The sequence below is a fragment of the Podarcis raffonei genome, chromosome 7 (assembly GCF_027172205.1).
Source record: "Podarcis raffonei isolate rPodRaf1 chromosome 7, rPodRaf1.pri, whole genome shotgun sequence".
In the NCBI taxonomy this organism is placed as follows: Eukaryota; Metazoa; Chordata; class Lepidosauria; order Squamata; family Lacertidae; genus Podarcis; species Podarcis raffonei.
In genome coordinates this window covers 65,756,245-65,769,983 of record NC_070608.1, presented here as the reverse complement: position 1 = coordinate 65,769,983, position 13,739 = coordinate 65,756,245, and the positions used below count along the sequence as shown (strand labels likewise).

Genomic DNA, 13,739 nt, shown 5'->3' with positions numbered 1-13,739 from the left:
TTGCAAGCTTGACTGGGGTCATGTACCACCTGTATATCATTTTCATAATATTCTCTCTTAAGGCATTACATGCCGTAAATTTAATCCCGGTGGTCCACAACTGTTCCCAGTCAGCAAACATGATATTATGTCCAACGTCTTGTGCAACTTAGTGGGTTTCTGGGGACAAGGGCAAAGGCATTCTTGTTCTCCCAGGCGTGTGGAACTTGTTGTGGTTTGATTTGTGGCCTGTTCTTGCTTTTCATCTTTTCGTTGGGTGGGGAAGGACATTTCCCTTGTTACTGAAGGAGCGTCTTCACCCCCATCGTTCAGCCCAAACACTGAGGTCCATCTCCGAGGGCCTTCTGGTGGTTCCCTCACTGCAAGAAGTGAAGCTACAGGGAAACAGGCAAAGGGCCTTCTCGGTAGTGACACCCACCCTGTGAAAAACCCTCGCATCAGATGTCAAGGAGATGAGTAACTATAACCTTTAGAAGACACCTGAAGACAGCCTTGTATAGGGAAGCTTTTTAATGTGTGATGTTTTCTTATGTTTTTATAAATGTAGTGCCATCTCAAACTCTGCATGTATGATGGCTACCTTGCTAGTGATTATCACAAGGAAATCCAGGTAGCAAGCGTCCTCCACCCTCACTTCTTTTCCCCAAATTCCCTGGCCTCCCACTTTTTGCACCCAGTAAATTGGGTGGTGACATGTGGCTGTACGCACACACAGTGTGGTCCAGATGTATGAATAACAACCAAGCAGCTCAGTGGTTAGCAGCACACTCTGTGCACCAGGACCCCTTGGTCCAAGTCACAACCCCTTGGCTTGATCAAATCTCAGCCCAGCCATGAAGCCTATGGGTAACCTTAGGCAAGCTGCAGCCAAAGCTGCCAACTGTAATAAAGAGATATTTCATTTATTTATTACATTTATATACCACCTTTGTCTTCCAAGGACCTTAACGTGGTATCCTAATCTACTTTATACAGCTGTTGTAAGGATGGGGTGGGATAATGGGTGATAAAATATTAGGATTTAGTACTCCCCTCCCCTTCCCCAAACCGTAACTACAGTGGTACTTCAGGTTAAGTACTTAATTTGTTCCGGAGGTCCATTCTTAACCTGAAACTGTTCTTAACCTGAAGCACCACTTTAGCTAATGGGGCCTCCTGCTGCTGCTGCTGCACCGCAAGAGCACGATTTCTGTTCTCATTTTGAAGCAAAGTTCTTCACCTGAAGCACTATTTCTGGGTTAGCGGAGTCTGTAACCTGAAGCGTATGTAACCTGAAGCGTATGTAACCTGAGGTACCACTGTATAGTGTTAGTAGCTCATTTCAAGCAGCTGCTCCACGGTTGGGGACACTTCACCACCACCCACAGCACAGTCTGAAATAAACATTTGTACCCAACGCAGAAGAAATCCCCACAATCGTTCTCAGAGTGTAAACTTCCTAAATCTTACATCTGCAAGGCTAGAGTCTTCCCACCCACCCCAAGCCTTTCAGCTCTGGCAGCACGGCCTTGGGAAATTACAACCCCTCTTGTGGGGTTCATCTTCAGCTTAGACAACAATGTGTTGAGAGAAGGTACACATCATGGAGGATAAGTCTATCAGTGGCTACTAGCCACAATGGGCATGTTCCATCTCCACTGCTAGAGGCACTATGCTAGGCATAGGCAAACTTGGCCCTCCAGCTGTTTTGGGACTACAACTCCCATCATCCCTAGCTAACCAGTGGTCAGGGATGATGGGAATTGTAGTCTCAAAGCATATGGAGGGCCAAGTTTGCCTATGCTTGCACTATGCCTTTGACTACTACTTGCTGGAAATCACCAGTGGAGGGAGTGCTGTAGCAATCAGGTTCTGCTGACTGGCTTCCCATAGGCATACAGTTGGCTGCTGTGAGAACAGGATGCTAAACTACAAGGGCCTTTGGGGCTGACCCAGCAGGGCTCTTTGCATTTGTTCTTACTGCTGCAACAGGTCTTACAGCTATTAAGAACCCATCTTCTCACTCTTGCCATTTTGTAGCGCCACTAGATGCTTGGGCCCTTCCTAGTGGCGTAGCGTGGCTTGCCAGTGCCCAGGGCCACTCGGAAGGGGTGGCTGGGAGGGAGATGCACGGCGTACACATGCATATTCAACGGCCTAAGGGTGTCCATGTCACCCAGGAGATTGCAGCCACAGAGATAATAAAAGAAGAGTCGTTACGTTGTCCAGAGAGGTCACTTCCCGGTTCGTTTTCAATGAAGCCCAGCTATATTGAGGCAGCACTGGGTGTTGAAATCTCACACATCCTAACAATGTCATGCCCGGGGCAACCGCCCCTGTGGCCCACCCAAGGCAAAGCGAGAGCCACAGGGGAATAAATGGAAGGCCCAGGGAAATCCAGAGCACAGGAGATCTGGGTCTTGGTTACTTAAATTGGGAAAGCTACCAGATCACACATACACAAAGGCATCTACTAGTATAGTCACGGTAACCACAGTGAGCGGCAATGTCTCAAGGGAACTCACTGAACCGAACAGCCAGGAGGGGAAGCCTGTAACTCAGCGGTTAGGTTCATGTTTTGCATGCAGAAGGTACCAGGTTCTGCTGGGGGATTCCTCTTTGAAACCTGGCGAGCCACTGCCAGTCAGCATAGATAATCCTGGCCTAGATGGACTTAACAGTCTGCCTTGGAAGAAGGCAGATCCCATGTCCCCATCTTGCCCTTTCGCCCAGCGACAGCGCCAAGTGCACATCTGGTTTCTGGGAAAGAGCTGCATGCTGGTAGCTCGTTCAACAACCAGTTCAGCAGGCCGGAAGCGCGACTCATTAGGAAACAGGGATCACACTGGGGTTTTTTCCACGCTCACCATTTATAGTGGCCTGGCAGCTGTTTGATCCAACGTTTTCAAGAGTGAATTTGTAGCTGCCCCGGCTGCACCTTTGGTCACACATTGCCATTATTAGACTGCGAGTGCGGGGTTTTCCTTTCCACACTAATGACAGGTTGTGCCCAAGTTGAGAAATGTTCTGTGTCCGTTAGTCACACCCCTTGTGTACTCTTGTTCTCCTCCAGCCCAGTACACACTGAAGTTAGGAGCATGCGTCCTTTGGGTATATATGTGTTTAATGCTCAACACCCCTGTATGTAATAATAATTATAATTTTATTTATACCCCACCCTTCCTGGTTCAGGAAACCAGGCTCAGGGCGGCTAACAACAAGTTTAAAATATTTAATTGATGCTACAAAAAAAACCCAGCATAAAATACGGTATAAAGCGTAAATAACAATAAAATCAAAAATCAATTTAAGTGGAAAATCCATCCAATAAACATTAGATGATCACCAGGGCTAGCTGGCTAAATTAGTCCCACTTGGGCCAGCGAGGAGACCAGGGGAGAACCAGCTGTGAGATCCCAGAGCGGGCAATCTTCACAGAAAGCGGAGGGGGAAGGAAGGAAGGGGAACAAAAGATCAGGCCAGGTTCAAATTGAAAGCCAGGCGGAATAGCTCTGTCTTACAGGCCCTGCAGAAGGAAGTTAAATCCTGCATGGCCCTGGTCTCATGGGACAGAGCATTCCACCAGGTCGGAGCCATCACTGAGAAGGCCCTGGCCCTGGTGGAGGATAATCTAACTTCCTTAGGGCCTGGGACCTCTAAACTACGATTATTCGTGGACCTTAAGGTCCTCTGCGGGGCATACCAGGAAATTAGGAAAACGTTTGTGCCTGAGCTATGGAAAACCTGGCTACTGTGATGAAATTTTCTCTGTAGCTGATGACTGCTGTCATGGGCAGAACTTTGAGTCAGGACCATCATATCTCTCTCTCTCTCTCTCTCTCTCTCTCTCTCTCTCTCTGCCATCTCTTTTCTTTGAGCTGAGATCACAGGACGCTTGCACAGGTCAAAGGGGAAGGGGTGCAAGACAGGCATCTCCCAAACCACACCCAACAACCCCTCCTGCACAGAAACTGGGACCATGATTGGCACATGCCACACAAATAGAAATAACGAGGTTCCCTCACTGCAAAAAGCTAAGCTACAGGGAACCAGGCAGAGGGTCTTCTCGGTAGTGGTGCTTGCCCTGTGGAACGCCCTCCCATCAGATGTCAAAGAGATAAGCAACTACCTGATATTTAAAAGACATCTGAAGGGAAGTTTTTAATGTGTGACATTTTAATGTATTTTTAATCTTCGTTGGAAGCCGCCCAGAGTGGCTGGGGAAACCCAGCCAGATGGGTGGGGTACAAATAATAAATTACTATTACTATTCCGGATCTCTCCCAAAAGTTTGATTTTTTTAATTATTATTATTTTTCAATAGAAAGAAATGGATTTTTTGAGTATATTGTTCTGGAACTATGCCATTTAAAACAAAAAACAGAAAACCCCCAGCAACTATATCACTATAAATGGTAAGTTTGGAAAGGCCCTTAGACCAGGGGTCAGCAAACTTTTTCAGCAGGGGGCCAGTCCTTGTGGGGGGCCAGACTATATTTTGAAAAAAAGTAGAACGAATTCCTTTGCCCCACAAATAACCCAGAGATGCATTTTAAATAAAAACACACCTTCTACTCATGTAAAAACACCAGGCAGGCCCCACAAATAACCCAGAGATGCATTTTAAATAAAAGGACACTTTCTACTCATGTAAAAACACACTGATTCCCAGACCGTCCGTGGGCCGGATCTGGCCTTAGTTTGCCTACCCATGGCTTAGACTCACAACCTTCCAACATTTTGATTCACCTGTTGGGGGGGTGCCACATAATTCACATCAGGGTGGTAGCTTTTCAAGACATCCAAATGCACCTGAATTCATTGAATCTGTAGCTGGAAACTCTTCCAATGGTACAAAAGTGTCACATCTCATTTTTTGCTCCCAATTATTATTATTTTAAGTCTCTTAACTAGTCTAATAGATAAAAAGTCTTCACTAGTCTAACATACAGATGACCCAAGAGGAACTGCACAGAGGCTTAACACAGAGATAACCCAAGAGGAACTGCAGGAACCATCAGCAAAGAGGAATATCCTAAAGAACCCAGCATGGTGCTTTGACGTCCCAGAGAGCAGCTGATTGTCGGGTCTCTAAAGCGCTTCATCACTCAATGTCATTGTAATGCCAAGTGACTGAACAGGAGGAGTTCCTGCCAACCTGTTATATTTAGCCCAAGGTGGGGGGTAGATTTAGGGGGGAAAGGATCTGGTCTGCTGGCCTGATCCAGTTCCCTAAGCCACATTAGAACCTTTGGGAACCCACCAGTAAACACAGATGAAAATATTCCATGTGCCAAGCACCAGCGGAGTATGGCACTGTATCTTCAGATCAGCAGATATGGGGAGTGTCAATTTCAGGCTCTCTCAATACTGTTACAACTCTGTGAGGCTCTATGGGCATAAATGGAACTATATAAGCAACACCACCGTGAAAAGAGAAAAGGTGCTCAAATATTGCTCCCCAGATCAGCATTCCCAACATGAAGTGAAATAATCAATCAACTCGTTTTTCAAGATATTTGGGATCTCTCTGTTGCACGAGAGAAGCAAATCTACTAAAAATATCTCTCGAAAGCATCAGGCCAAAGAGGCAGTGCTTTGATCTGAGAGAAAAAGGCAGCACTGCGTTTCCTTCCGTAGGCACCAGGCAGGCCCTTTGAAACTACTTTTGTTTCTCTATAAAACAAATTATCAGGAAGTGGCTGAAACCCCCCTCCCTCCTCACCTCCCATACGCATAAACAGTGAAGACGAGAAGAAAAACTTGGTTCCTGTCCAAGTGTTCTTGTAAAGTTGATGCAATTACAGGGATACCTCGGGTTAAGAACTTAATTCGTTCTGGAGGTCTGTTCTTAACCTGAAACTGTTCTTAACCTGAAGCACCACTTTAGCTAATGGGACCTCCCGCTGCCGCTGCACCATTTCTGTTCTCATCCTGAGGTAAAGTTCTTAACCCAAGGGGCTACTTCCGGGTTAGCGGAGTCTGTAACCTGAAGCGTCTGTAACCTGAAGCATATGTAACCCGAGGTACCACTGTAATCTTCAGAGTCAAGGTAGCCCAAAGCCCCTTTGCATGATCAACCCAACCTGAGAACTGGCAACTCAAATGCAGCTCCCCCAGCCAGCTATTGTGGCCTGCGAGGTGCATGGCAATCTCGCCTCTCCTCTCCTCCCCTTCCCAATTCTTGCATTTCTAGGTAGGAGGCAACAAAAGAAAGAAAGGAAGGAAGGAAGGAAGGAAGGAAGGAAGGAAGGGGTTTTTAGAACATTTGGCTGCATTTGGCTTGGTGCATCTCCAGTTGTACAGACCTGTTTTAGGAGACTGTAGCCAGGCTTACAGATAGCATGTTTCCGATTCCCATTATCTACCACTTTTCTATCCTGGCATAACTCTTCCAGGAGCACTGATTACTTTTATCCTCCCAACCACCTTAGGGCTGTCATACATCTGGAATTCCCAGACACAGCCGGGATTCGGCCCTCGTAAACAGCGTTCGGGCGGAAATCACTGAAATGTCCAGGAAAATCCAGACATACGTCAACACGTCCGAAGTGTACATTTTGGCAAACTTCCTTTAAAATAGCTCAAAACTTCTTTTCTTTTTTTGATATTTTGGCCAAAAATTTTAAAAAGCTCATCAACTTTTGTGTTTTGGAAATATGTCAGATAAGGAGACATCAACTTGCTCAAAACTACCTAGGAAACCTCATGGCACAGATAGACATTTGAACCCAGATCTCCCGAGTCAAAGTGTCCACCATTACACCTATCTCTCACCAGTAACAGGACTTTCAGACATAGGGCTGTATCCAGCAAACTTCTACACAGAGTAGAATCAACGAAATGAAGGGACACAAACCAGCCCATTAACTTAAGAGGAACTATTCTGTGTAGGATTAGCACAGAATACCGCCACCTGTTGCATGTAAAAATAAAAAGGAAAATGGAGTTGTTAAGAAGTCAAAGATATTTACATATCCAAGAGGGAGGCATTCCATATCAAACAGTACCGGGTCTACGGTTCACTTGTCTAGTGTTGCCATTTTTTTAAAAAAATACTTACAAATTCTGTGAGGGCGAATCTGCAGCAGGAATGCACAGATACTTCACTCCCTGCATAAAAAAAATATAAATATATCAAGGAAGAGAAAGTGCACACACATTCAAAGACTGTCTTCTTTCACTTTGTGCTGCTCCCAGGAAGCCATTTTAAGACCTGGTTTCATCGGCACACGATCACGAACCACCACGTACCCAGACGTCAAAGTGAATCTTGGTGGTGGAAACCTCCAGCTCTTCTGTTGCATTTGTCATTTTAACATGTCTTGTTTGTCCTGCAATGCTATAAATTGCTAATGTGCTGTTTTACACAACTTACTGCTTTCTTAAAATGAATGTAGATTAAGTAAGTGTGCATTCAATGTTGGTTGGGGAAGGCTGTTACTATTTGCAGTGCTATATTGAATTAGTTAAATAAGTAATGGAAAGCAAAGAGTAACGGTGTAGCACGGGTATTATTTTTTAATAGATGTTTTCGTTCTCAAGATTATTACAGTGCTGAGCTGAATGAAGCCTTCCCTCCCCACAATAAAACGTATTCTTAATCAGTCCTCACCAAAATAATTCAATCTCAGACAGAGTTAGAAGTGGGCGTCTCGGTAGAAAGAGACAGAGAAACCTAAGCTAAAAATTGTTTCACTATTTCCATTCTACTGATTTCATAACGGGAAATTAAAAGAAACTTTATTGGATGTTAATGACAATATGAATTAAAATGAAAAATACAATCAAGGTAACCAATTGTATCTGTAAATGAATATAGACAAACAACAAGATGTGTATATACAGAAAAATTTATTTTTATATAGACACTGTATGGATAAAGTTGAAAGAAGAACAACAATATACAAAATCAATAAAGACAATGCGAAAAACATAGAGACGACATTAAAAAGCCAGAAGAAGGAAGGAGGGAAGTCAACTCATAGGAGTAAATGTAAATGTAAATATAAATGTAAAGTAATGTGTATCTGTATAGTATGCCATCATAAAATCAATAAAGATTATCTTTTTAAAAAAAATTGCTTCACTAGATACGTATAACTCGTGGAAGCGTCTCATCTAGTCCAACATTTCAACAGCAGCCAGTCAGACAACTTTGAAACTTCAAAAGCTGGGCACAAAGGTGATACTCCCTCCCTCACTGGAAGCCAACTTAAACCAAGAAAAGACCTTTGACCAATCTGAAAGACTCATAGAACTGTAGAACTGGAAGGGACTATCTTGCTAAGTGTTGCGTATATAGAATGACATCTCTCTACAGCATCCTTCCTTCCTTGGTATCCTCCAAATGAATTGGACTACAACTCCCATAAGCACCAGGCAGCACAATCAAAAATGTATGGGGGGCACCAGGTTGGGGAAGGGTGCTCTAGGGCAGGGGAAGCCAATATGGTGGCTTCCAGATGTCGTTGGATTCTCGGTTCCATCAACCCCAGCCAGCATGGCATGGGATGATGGGAAAAGTTGTCCATCAACATCTGGAGGGCACCAGGATGCTCCAAGGCCAGGGTAGCCAACATGGTGCCCTCCGAATGTACAGTGGTACCTTGGGTTAAGAACTTAATTCATTCTGAAGGTCCGTTCTTAACCTGAAGCACCACTTTAGCTAATGGGGCCTCCCGCTGCCGCCGCACAATTTCTGTTCTTATCCTGAAGCAAAGTTCTTAACTCGAGGTACTACAGTGGTACCTCGGGTTACATACACTTCAGGTTACATACGCTTCAGGTTACAGACTCCGCTAACCCAGAAATAGTGCTTCAGGTTAAGAACTTTGCTTCAGGATGAGAACAGAAATCGTGCTCCGGCGGCGCGGCAGCAGCAGGTGGCCCCATTAGCTAAAGTGGTGCTTCAGGTTAAGAAAAGTTTCAGGTTAAGAACGGACCTCCGGAACGAATTAAGTACTTAACCCGAGGTACCACTGTATTTCTGGGTTAGCGGAGTCTGTAACCTGAAGAGTCTGTAACCTGAGGTACCACTGTAGATGAATTATAACTTTCATCAAGCCTGAGTATTGGCCATGCTGGCTGGGGGCTGATGGGAGTTGGGAGTCAAACAGCATAAGGGGAGAACCACAATGGCCCTAGGGTTCCTTACAGTGGTTTCTTCCAGACCCACATAGAGATTCATCTCCTCCTGCTTGCAAAGCATATGCTCTCCTGCAAAACTCTTGCCTTCCCCGTCTCATATGTTCCTTGTTTTGTGTGTGGGATTCCACCACATGCAGGTTGCACAATAGCTTGGGCAACAAATCCATTCCCCTTGCCCACAAAACTAGACTTCTCTGCAATGAGGCTGGTGCTGGAGAAATGTATTGGATATTGGAAACTACAAGGTAACAACTACTTGATGGGAAGTCATGTAACCTGCCTGTGAACAAATGCTCAATGAACAGTGAGCCCGCCACAAACTGTGCAAACGCATCAGAATCAATGCTCACAAGTCACCTGGAAGCGGCTTTAGTGTTGCACTGCCGCAGAACAAGACGATAGCTTTCATTTAGCATTGCCACTGATGGAGCCAGTAAGAAATCCTCGTAAGAGCAGCCCTGCCCTTGCACTTATAACACACGGCTAAGGGACGCGGGTGGCGCTGTGGGTTAAACCACAGAGCCTAGGACTTGCTGATCAGAAGGTCGGTGGTTCGAATCCCCGCGACGGGGTGAGCTCCCGTTGCTCGGTCCCTGTTCCTGCCAACCTAGCAGTTCAAAAGCACGTCAAAGTGCAAGTAGATAAATAGGTACCACTCCAGCGGGAAGGTAAACGGCGTTTCCATGCGCTGCTCTGGTTCGCCAGAAGCGGCTTAGTCATGCTGGCCACATGACCCGGAAGCTGTACGCCAGCTCCCTCGGCCAATAAAGCGAGATGAGCGCTGCAACCCCAGAGTCGGTCACGACTGGACCTAATGGTCAGGGGTCCCTTTACCCTTACCTTAAGTTCAATACTTAAAGTCTTTGCTTATTTTAGCTATGAATGCTAAACCTGCTCTACTGCTTCAATCTAAATGCCACTGCTTAAAAACAAAATTTGCAAGAATTGTTTTTCCCTTTTCCATGCTTTATTAATTGAAAACTGTATAACAGAAATTATCATTAGATGTTGAAGACAGCATAAAAAGTAACAAAAGAAAAAAATTCTACAGTCATTCGTTTCTCAGTTATTTTCTTTTTACATCCTTTTGCAATTGATTTCAACGTGACCTCCAATCTTCCCACTATGTTCCCAGATTATAGAAATATAATTATATTTCTTGGATGAACACTAAACTTGATTTTCTCCATGTTGTTTGACTTACTTTAAGTCTTCTAATATTATCCTATTCACCTACAGAAGTTCAATCAATACCTGCCAATAGATTAATATTTTGACAATGTTCTTTTACATAAACTCTATATATGTCCCACTCTCTGATAAGTTTTTCATCTGTAACGTCTTGTAACCTCGCTGATAGTCTCGCTTGTTCAGCATACTTTCTGAGTTTATTTTGCCAGTCTTATTTGGATGGGATATCTTCTCCCTTCCAGCCTTTTGCAATTAAAATTCTGGCAGCAACTGCAACATACATAAAGACTCTCCTAAACTTTTTGGGAATTTCATTACCCATAATTCCTAGCAGGAAGGCTTCCAGCTTTTTAGGGAAGGAGCATTTGAACATTTTCTTCTGCTTGTTATAAATCATTTTCCATTTTACAGTTCCACCACATGTGGATCCATGTGCCTTCGGCCTCCCTGATTTGCAAGAATTGTTACACACACACACACACACACACACACATATTGCAGGGCTTATTTTGCAGTCGTAGTTGAGCAAAAGCAGAATCCTTACTGTGCACACCCTCATGCAAGCTGTCTAAGAATTGTCCCAAAATGACCTCCAATTGTCAGCAAGCCACTGTTCTAGTGCATATATTCTATCTATCACCATCCATCTATCTATCTATCTATCTATCTATCTATCTATCTATCTATTTTTGATATGTATACATTACATTCAACAACAACAAACTTTGCTGCTTATTATGCAAGCAGACTTCATCGGGGGTTTTGTGGCTAAGTGTGGACGACTAAAGGAAATCTGACTGCAAGAGAAAAGGGGAAACGACAGCCACCACTGTAACTGATTCAAGGTGCAGATAATATTAAAGGCAAGGCTGGTGAATACATGGCAGTGGGGTGAATGGAAGACCTGGCCGATTCCAGCTGGTCTTTGAATCACATCCCCTGCAGGTCCAATTTCAATGATTCTGTGGTACTGGGAACAACTTTATCCAATCTGCATTGAATTTCACAATATAAAGAGCAGGATAGATGCATAAAAATTGGGTTACTTACGTATGGTGAGGGAAGCAGCAACAAACATAGTTACCAGGCATGAGCAGTTTCATGCAAATTCCCAATTTTGTGTAGGTATCTTCTAAGTAGCGCCGTAAAAAAAAAAATCTGTCTTATCACAGGTCATCATGACAAGAGCCTCACCCTGAAACTTACTACATCAGGGTTGCATACCCCACAACTGTCCCAGAAAAACAGGGACATCCATTTTTTTCCTGCAAGAGCATGGTGGATATTTTGGGAACCATTGTCTCATGTGATTTTGGGGTGTCCTCTCACCCCCCAAAAACACAATCTCACACATTTGGGGGCACTATGCCTGAAAAAAGCTTGGGGGGCATGATCTTGTGTGGTGCCCAAAAATGCACTTTTTCGGTGCAGTGTCCAAAAAAGTGCTTTCTTTGGGACTGCAATCTCGCACAGGTCACATGACTCACATGGGAGTGCGGCCCTGGAATATGGCGTTCTTATTTTTCCTGACGTCATATTAGAGGGTACAGGGTTGCTGGCATAATATCTAGACTGGGACATCAACCAACAAAAACCAAAAGTCAGTCAAAATACAACTAGGCCAATTTCTCCAAATTCCAGTGCCTTCAAAAAGGCGTGCATTGGAAGCCAATAAATTCATTTTCCTCTCAGTTTTCTATTTCATCAGACAAGAGTAACCACAAAGAGAAGCTTTTTTATTTCTCTTTAGGCCCTGAAAGTCAAGCGAACTGTTAAACCGATACAAAGGGAGAGTTAACAAAACTAGCGCAAGTATTCAGATTTCAAGATTGTCATAGCTGAAAGAAGCAAGAGTTCAGCTCTGCAGAATGTCTGATATTCGCTCATATTACTCTAACAGCCATCATGCTGGTACCAGGTCAAGATGCTGGAAAATTCTGATGCTAGGTAAATTGCCTCACCAGGGCTTTGCCCAGATAAAAACTACTCACTCAATTTTACATTTTAAAGAAAAGCTGTCATCAAATTTTACACATATTTCAGATTTTCCAAACCCATGTATTCGTTTTCAGTTAACAGGAAAATCATGACAGTAGGTATTTGAAGCTAGTTAACAGATTTGCTCATGAAACCCACAATGAGTTCTACATTTATATAGAAAATACAAATAAGAATTGTATAAAGAAAATGCTTTAAAATTTCTAGGGCATGGAACTGAATAGCTGGCTATCTCTTTAGAAAGGTATTTTAGCCTCTGTTTTAACACTCTAGAGAACCGACAACAATTTGAAAATTCTGCTTCACAATTTTGTTAGCCACATAACACCACTTCTGATTCTGAAGGAGACAGACCACTCAGTAATTGTTGTTGTTTTTAACTAAGTCCCAATTATTGTTCATTTAAAAGAATAAAGAATGAGCAAACACAGAATAGTAAGATCAAAATCTCCAGAATTTACAATAGCAACTTGCATTCAATTGCTATAAATGAATCTGAACAACAGATTTTTAAAAAATCTTTACTTTCAAAGAAACTTAAATGAAACACATGTCCACATTAGAGATCATTAAATGAATTGTTTCATTCTTAGATACACATTCTCAGCGAAAAGAATACTTATTCAAGTTCTTTAAGCTAGTAATCCAAGTACTCTAAATTTGTGGTGAAAGAAGAAAATGTAACCATCTACTTTTAAGTACATTCAATCAGTTACATGCTGTTCAAACAAATTTAGGATCAGATATTTAATTCCCCTGATCTAACACCAATCTCCCGTTTGAAAGTTTGCTTTGAGACTTCAGAAACTTTGAAACTTTAGATGCCTGTCTTCTCGGAGACTTATGAATCATCATCTTTTTTAAATGGAAAGGGCAATAACCAATCAGGACTTTTGAGCTGTCCTAAATGACCACAAACTTCTAGGCTGAAATTAAGCAGTTTAAAAAGAAAGAAAGAAATGCCTTATTTTTGGCATTGAACTTCTCGGTATTTAAATTTATGTAAACCTTTCAACGACAGCTTCCAAGAAACACTTTAAGAGCCAAAAACAAAACCTCGGGGCACCTCATTTTGAAGGAAGATGCAAATAAAAACCCTCAAACACCTGGCAAGTTCTTTCAGGTTAGCCCAGAAAAAAAACCCCATGTGTTATTTTGACTTGCCACATCAACAGATGAGGGGTGGACATACCTCTTTCGAATGAGAGGCATTTCATCAAAACGGCTTAATTAGGAAACAGTTGGTTTCTCAAGGTTTTCTCAAGCACAACAAGAGGTTATCAAGAGTTCTGCTCAGTACAGCTAAAGAACCGCTTCGGGGGAGAAGGGGGGGGGGAAACCCAGCAATTTGTTTATTTGTCCTTTCAGTTGCTTTAAGGAGCAGTCGCCCAAGTACAGTACAAATGCTCATGACTCATTTT

The 13,739-nt window shown here is 43.2% G+C and overlaps 1 protein-coding gene across 1 annotated transcript in view; it reads right to left on the bottom strand.

Annotated features, from left to right (window-relative positions):
- The window catches only part of DUSP22 (dual specificity phosphatase 22), a 44,788-nt gene that overhangs the window by 12,860 nt on the left and 18,189 nt on the right, over window positions 1-13,739 (bottom strand). The window contains exon 4 of the mRNA XM_053397021.1: window positions 7,043-7,092. Coding sequence (XP_053252996.1) covers window positions 7,043-7,092 — 50 coding nt within the window. The remainder of the gene's footprint in view (window positions 1-7,042; window positions 7,093-13,739) is intronic.